Source organism: Pyxicephalus adspersus, chromosome 1, assembly GCF_032062135.1.
Source record: "Pyxicephalus adspersus chromosome 1, UCB_Pads_2.0, whole genome shotgun sequence".
Lineage (NCBI taxonomy): Eukaryota > Metazoa > Chordata > Amphibia > Anura > Pyxicephalidae > Pyxicephalus > Pyxicephalus adspersus.
This window is the reverse complement of record NC_092858.1, coordinates 3,857,968-3,866,087: the sequence shown is the minus strand read 5'-3', so window position 1 is coordinate 3,866,087 and position 8,120 is coordinate 3,857,968. Positions and strand designations below refer to the sequence as shown.

Here is an 8,120-nt window from a genome sequence, read left to right as displayed (position 1 = left end):
GACTAATACAGACAGTGGTACAGGAGGAGAGGACCCTGCCCCGAAGAGCTTACAATCAGATAAGTGAGAATTCTACCTCCTTTTGCCCACAGTCTTGACTTGGGGTCTGTGTTGATGCCTTTTGTGTCTATCCTCATAATAATGCAAAATCCACCTAAAAAAGTGCAAATAAAAAGTCAGCTGCAGTGAGTGCTCCTGTCAATCAATTGTAAATGCCAATGTAAAATGCAAGCAGAATGCACTGGAATTGAGAATTGGAATCAAGATGCATTTGTCTAGTAACACAAGCTCAGGGTATGTAAATATGAGGAAATCTGGTACGGGAAGTGTGTGACAGCAAGCATTGTGGTATTCTATAATTTGCCCAGTGGCCCAGTCAGGAAAGCATAGAAACTACAATTTAGCACAGCACCCCATTTACCCAAATGTAAGGTGGTGCTAAGATAAAACCCTTATCTAGTCAAGGAGGTGGAATGTGGTTACTTGGACCTGGGCATTGATATGTACATTAAACCTACTCAGTCAGACCAGTATCTGATTTTTAAGGACCACTTTACTACAGATTGGGAGACATCTCATGAGTGATTTGAAAGTTTTGTAGCTACCCAGACAGGTCTTTTGTTCAAACATCTACTATGGCCATTCTCAACCAGGGTTCCTCCAGAGGTTTCTAGACTTGTGGTTAATTGACTTCTGATTGGATGGTGCCTGGCTAGTTTCAGGACCAGCTGCAAGACACTAATGATGATTTAACCCATCTGTAAGGGTGGCATTCTGACTACCATTGAAGGAAAGGCCATTCTTTCCACTGAGCACCAATGCAGGAACATTTTTCCCACTGATATCAAAAAACATGGGTAAAGCAGGGGTTCCCTTGGATCAAAAAAAATTTGAAGGGTCATAGTTACATAGTTAGGTTGAAAAGACATAGGTCCATCAAGTTCAACCACTCGGGAAATGAACATATCCTAAAAAAAACCCTATAGATATAGTTGATCCGGAGAAAGGCAAATAAAAATTCTGGTTCAGTTTGCTCCACCAGGGGAAAAAATCCTTCCTTTTCCCATTAGGCAATCAGATGTTCCCTGGATCAACAGTAAAAATGTTGAGAAAGACTGATTTACTAGGTTAGAAAAAAGAGAAGACCATTGAATAGAGGGGCAAAGGACACACACAGAATATTATAGTTACAATATATGTGTCTGAGAAAAATGATTTTCATTATTTGCGTTGTGCATTGGATGGATAGCATCTCCATGCCTTCAAAACTTATCAAATACTCAGAGACAGAAGACCCACTAACCAAACACGGGTGAATGGGATGCAAATGGGTCTTCAAATGACCCCAACCATACCCGCAAAGTTGTGGATAAATAGCTTAAGTACAACAAGACCCTCTCCTCCTCCTGTGTCACTGTCTGTATCTGTCATTTGAAACCCCATCTTTAATGTGCAGCTCTGCATAATATGTTGGTGCTATAAAAAAACTGTTTATTAAAAATAATAATAATAATATTAAAAGGTCAATGTGAATGAATTTGTAGGCAGAAGAAATGTGCAAAGCAAGGAGTCATAGCTACACTGTATGGAGGGATATATATTGGCAAGAGTATGGAAGTGATATTGGTGGTGATATTATGCAATATAAAAGACTAAATGAATATCAAGACAGGAAGGGAAGAAAATCTATTTATAAAATATTGACTTTACTATTTGATACATTTGTTAGTACATTCTCATAAACTTATATATTTTAGCAAAAAAATGTGTGGCATGTATAAATCATTTCTTCATTTAATTTTTCAATATGTCCATTTGTAGGAATTTTGTCTTAACCTAAAATCTTCTTGACATGCAACAGCTGAAATATCTTTAGCCGAATCTCCTTCAATTTCAGTCCATAAATGAGAGGATTTAGAAGTGGAGGAACCACAAAGCCTTGAACAGACATAACTATCCTCAGCTCATACGGTAAATACTTTGGCTTAAATCGGTGTAAAAGAACCTCAAACAGGATATCGGCTATATAATTAAGCATGGTTACGATATGAGGGGTACAGGTCTGAAAAGCTTTGGCCCTGAAGTCCTTGGAAGACTTTCCACAAACTCGAATGATCTGTATGTATGAAAAGATGATGAGCAATGGCATCGTTGTCAACAAACTAAGAGTCAGGAACAGCCCAAAGACGTTGTTGATGGTTGTATCAACACATGAGAGATTCACCACCGAAAAATTGTCACAGTAGACCTTTTGTATTACTGAGCCACACAACGGAAGCCGGATGGTCAACGAGAAATGGATGGTAAAGACAATGACGTTTACAATCCAGACAATGGCAATCAGTTTGAAGACTGTAGACAATGGCATAATGTTGTTGTATCTCAAAGGATTGCAAATGTACACATATCGGTCGTAGGCCATGACTCCAAGAAGAGTAATCTCGCAGCCCGAGTATGTATGAACACAAAATATTTGTGTCAAGCAACCAATGTATGTGATAGTGGGGACCTGCTGAAGTAGATTTACAAAGAATTTAGGGAAGAATCCCAAACTACCATAAAGACCATTGATGCACAGAGCCGATAGAAAGATGTACATGGGCTCATGTAAAGCTGGGTGCAGTATTACTGTAAAGATGATGACTCCATTAGAAAAGAGGATTATCAAGAAACCAAGCAATGTGATTGCACAATAAAGATATTTTAATTCATTCAGTTCCCCAAACTCAAGGGTAAACAGAGAAGGTGAGGATTGTGTTGAGTTTACCATTTTTCTTAAAATGCCAATTCTGATGCTGAAAAACAGAGAGATCTGAATTTATTAGAAATGATTCCCATGGCTGTGTTCAGCAATTTAAAAGTACACCCCAAACATTTTTATTAGTTTTTCAGTTTTTTAAACAGTACAAAACATTGGGGTAAACACAATAAATGCAAAATGGAACACATATAAAGAGTTAATAACTACTTCCGAAACAAAAACAAATGAAAAACAAATAACTCAGAGGACATCTTCCAGTGGAAACAAATCAACAATTCTTGCAAATTTTAGGATTTGAGCAATAAACGCAGACGGGGAGAGAATCAGGAATTGGGAAAGGGTGGGGTAGGTTTTACATGGTCCTATTAGTAACACTTATAAACTGAGAGATGTTCAATTAATCTCCATGTCATAAATGTAATAACTTGGTATCTAGATCTGGCGTACTAAGGTGATCCAGGCACGCCGTCCAAATCAATATATTTAGTAAAGCTTTTAGGCAAATAAAAGTATATATCAAACTGTATTTGTATTCATCCGTTTCCCATTAAATAGTCATGGGGTGGATGCTGCTGGCCTATACATAGAACATGCCCTTAGGAAGCAAAAACACCACCTTCCTCCTATCTAACACCCAATTGCACTCTGGTATCTTGGTGTTCCATGCCACCCATAATAATTTGAATCTTCTAGCTCCCTGTATATAATATATACAGTCTGCAAATTGGACTATATATATCAAAAGTCTTATTCTACAACACACCACCATTAGTCCCTGTGCATTCCTCAACTGAAATAAAGTGCACACGTCTGTTACATACCCCTGAGGAAGACTGAGGCGAAATGCGTTGGGTAACGGACGTTCCGTTCCGTTCAAATATTTGAGCAAGAATTTATCACTATTTACATCCAGTATAGATGTTCTATGTATAGTCCTGCAGCATCCACCCAATGACTACCTAGTGGGAAAAAGATGCATACAATTACAGTTTGATTTATACTTGTATTTGCTTCAAAGCTTTACTAAATATATTAATTTAAAAGCAGCCTCAAAACCCCTCTCTTCTCTTTCTCATTGAATTACTCCTATTAACTTTAGAGGGGAGGCTACATACGGTACAATCAAGTTTTGAAAAAAGTGGAAAGGTGAACCTAAAAAAAAAATCTTCAGTTTATCAACAGAAACTAGGGATTGTCACACACTTTAATATGAATTGTTAAAGTGTTTTAGGGTGCATTAAGTAATGCATATTTCATTTTTTTATTTCATTTTTGAATGTACATTTTTATTTTTGTTCCTCCTGCTTCTTTCTCCACTTGTGTAACATTTTGCAACAGAGGTCAGGTTGGGGGTTACTTGGAATATGAAAGCCCCATACATCCAATCCCTCACCCTGGGATATGAGTACAGGGGTTAATAGTATAGATTTGAAATTTCCATAAAAAGCATTAATATTATTTTTTTTTTTAACAATCATATTGTATGGTCCAGCCGTGTCCAAATGGGACCCCCCATAACAATCCATCCAACATCAGCTGCTCTCTGCTGCACAAAGGAAGGAGCTCCGCTGTTGGTGGTCACCCATAGCCTACATTTATAAAACAGCTATTTCCGCCTATACGTCAACATTAATTTTAACAAAGTCTGCTGTAGGTCAACATAAAAGGTTAATTCATCCAGAACTCCAACTGGTGAATGGACATTTTATAGAAAAACAAATTGAACATAATGGTATTCTAATAAAAGGTAAATCATTCTCTATCACTATTTGATCAATTAAATATGTCCACTATTTGTAAAAATAAAAACAAGTTGTTGGTGTAAACATCGAGGGGCACTCGTGCTGGCTGGGGCTTATTAGAGCGCACCACAATGGTTTCTGCCATGTACCCATTGGTCAAAATAAATAGCTGACATTGATCAATTAGTGTATGGCCAGTTTAAGTGGTATGTGGATACATTTTAAAACGCAGATCTTCTAAATACGGGATTAGAAATCTACATAATTAGTAATATGAACCTGTATGCTGGATTCATCGATCAGATAACCATTGACACTACTGATGTAATAGCAATGCTCTCAGCTTGGCCTTCAAACTAGTGTAAGAGTTTTACGTTTAGGATCATAAGGACCGGACTCAGAGATATCTACAGAATGTAAAGGAGGCAAAAATAGGCAGTTAGGCACCTGGGTGACCGCAAGTGGGATGCATTTTCTTGGTTGGGTTAGACTGGAAAATGTTATGTTAAGCTAAATAGTAAAATTACTGTGAGATGCCATATGTAATAGGAAACACCTTTACATTACCCCATCATTTACAAGTGGTATCACTCTTACTAATCCATGGCTTTACTTTTTATTGGTCAAGGGTCATCATTTTTCAGGTCCGAAGACAGCATTGATGCAGCAGAACAGCACTCCTCACCCTTCCAAAACATTTGTTCTTGTTCATTAGATATTTGAAGACCATTGGAGGCACAGTCCCTTCCCAGGAAACGTCACCACCTACCTGCCACCTTCATTAGGTAGATGATTAGCCAGCTTCAAAACCAGATGGGTACACCCTACATTGTCACACACTCCACATATTGGATTCAATTTATGGCAACACACCATTAGCTGGATTAAGCATGCCGTTACTGAAACGTTCATTATCTTAGGGAACTACACTTAAATCTTATACTACCAAATCTCTTCTTTCAAAATAAAAAAGCCAAGACCAAGATTTCTTCAGTAATAATTGACCCTAAACAATAAGCCAGACAGAAAAGGTCTTACAATTCCTTAGATACTCCATATGCAAAATACAGCTCCAGGAAAACCAGGGCAGAAATGGGCTTGAGGCATGGACCCTGATTCATCAAGCAGAATAGTCCAAATGGACCCACTGAAATACACTATACACTAATGACACTATCAATACTATACACAAAAAAAACATGCTTCTGTTGTGGTAGAACACATTTGACAAGATGAAGAATTGGCTTACTACTCCCTAAATAGTCCCTGTAGATTTTACCAAGTGTCACATTTTAGGCATGATTGAATTATAGGTGTGGAAAGTTGGAAATGGCCCCGGTCCATTGTCCCTTTTCCTATATCTGATATGTCACTTATTGTTCCCTCATCTATACAGCTTGGATAATTTTTTGTTTCTTTACAAAAAAGTTTGTTTTCCTGTCCTCGGAGAAGAATGGAAACTGTACACAATATTGCATCTTTATCCTTTTATTATCTTATGATCTGCACAAGGTTATTACAACAGACATTTTGTTTAAATGTTTCCTCCAAAAACAATCCATAAGAAAGATCAGAAATTTGGGTTAGGAAATTCAACACTTGTGCCCTCTGCTGATAAACATGTGCTTTTTATGAGTTATGCCACAGTCCTCCACCAGAAGGGCGCTATACAGCAGACACGGTTTGCTTTAGACTACAGTAACCAATCTTAATTAATTAATTATTACTTTCTGAGTGTTCTGAGAAATACAGAGGAATTTCTAATAAAAGCAGCTAGGATGCAGATTGAGATTGGCAGGGGGTCCACAAAACAGATCAAAGATGGATTTCTTTATTCAATCTTCAGGCACTTGAGCTCAAGGTTTTTGAAGGACAAATAGGAAACCTCCTCTGCAGAAAGGCAGACTGGAAATGAGAAATAACTTCCAGAAGACAACAGATTGCTGACGTTCTCTTTCTCATACTTGATGGAAAAAATACGAGACTGACCATAGGTTGATGGGGCCAGACCCTGTCACCAGAGCTCTGCTATCCCCAAACTCAACTAGAACCTGATAGCACCAATGAGTTCACTTTCCCAATATACATCTATGACTCCTGCACTGCGCAAATACATACTTCTAACAGATGGCCCACTTACAGTAATCCATCTATTACCAAGGACACCTCCACCATTCCCAATCCTACACCCATGTGTCCCCTCAGCCATCCACCCCACTCACTGTTACATTGTGGAACCAAATTTGGGTCCTTTGTCCAGCAATGTAACAGTGAGTTATAGCAAGATCCCAATGAACACCTCCCCACTATACCCCAGACTGAGCCATTACCATGACATTCCTTTCCCTTCTGTAACATTTTCCTATATTTTCACATACAAAACATGTTACAAGAAATATTTCACTTTTTTCTTATTAAAGGATTACACATGCACATTAGTTTGGGTTCCTACACCTGAAGTATACACAAACCATAGAACAGTTCCATTAGTGCCAAATCCAAGCTACCATGGGAGTCAAATTAAACAGCATTGGTGGGTAGTTGTCAGGGGCAAGTTGTTCACTTAAACCCCAGCCAACAGGAATCCTGCATGCCATGCACCTAAAAATCTGAACTTCACCTTGCCAAATGCGTAGAAATTTTTTGCTTACTTTCGGTTTGCACAAATGGCAAGACTTGAAATTTACATTGAACAGAAGCTCCATCCCTACACAATGGCAACTAGTGTTGGTGCTCGAATTCAGGCCGTCCTTATATTCGACCCCAATATAGCCGTTCTAATTAGGGTAGAACTGACAAACACGTGGCTCGCAGGCACGATTTCAGCACTCCCACACTGCCCAGGGACCTCCCCCATAATGCCTAGGGCCCCACAATAAGAGCAGAGATCCTCCATCTTTGTGGTGGCTGGCAGCCGATTGGCTGTCGGTCACCACATGCCACACAGGCAGCCATTGGCCTATATAAGGCCAGGGCTTGCCTGCATTTACCACTCTTGACAGAGATCTGCTATCAGACACAACCTCTCAGTGTTAAAGTAAAATGAATTTGCTGCAGTTAGACTGTTTCACTATTGGTCAGATAGATAATTGTATTGTACTGCTCCTGTTCTGTAGTCAGTGTGTTACATACAGGGAGCCAGGGTACCCAGACGGCTCGCACACCATCACACTTGCATACTTTTAATTATGTCTAGCCAAAGAGAAAGAGGCAGTTTTGTCAGGGGTGGCAAGGAAAACAGTATGGTTTGGTTTTTAACTGCAGACCCGAGAACAAGAAGCCAGCCGGACCTTAGACATTTTAGCGCTGATGGTGGTTTGCACCCATTATTACTGCGCCTTGAACAACAGGTAGTAGAGTACATGACCCAGCCTGGGTCAGGTGCTTGCACTCCCTCTTCCTCCCAGATTGGGAACCTTGTGAGGCCTCTAACTTTAGTCCCTGATATACCTAATTTTTGTACGGAGGACCTCCCTCGAGGCCCTCTGCCTCCATCTACTTTAAGGCCTATATAACTTGTAATGGAGCTGTGTGACTGGCTAATTTTTGTACAGCGCTTCTCCCCCTCGAGGACCTCTGCCTCTATCTACTTTGAGGCCTATATCACTTGTAGCTCT

At 39.3% G+C, this 8,120-nt stretch overlaps 1 protein-coding gene across 1 annotated transcript; it reads right to left on the bottom strand.

Moving 5' to 3' along the window:
- Positions 1–1,537: 1,537 nt before the first annotated feature.
- On the bottom strand, positions 1,538–3,706 carry LOC140341090 (olfactory receptor 52E4-like). Its single transcript, XM_072426665.1, has 2 exons — positions 3,583–3,706; positions 1,538–2,795 (listed from the first exon to the last, which is right to left on the bottom strand). Exon 2 carries the CDS (start codon positions 2,768–2,770, stop codon positions 1,832–1,834), a length of 939 nt encoding a protein of 312 aa, XP_072282766.1. The 5' UTR covers positions 2,771–2,795; positions 3,583–3,706; the 3' UTR covers positions 1,538–1,831.
- Positions 3,707–8,120: the final 4,414 nt, after the last annotated feature.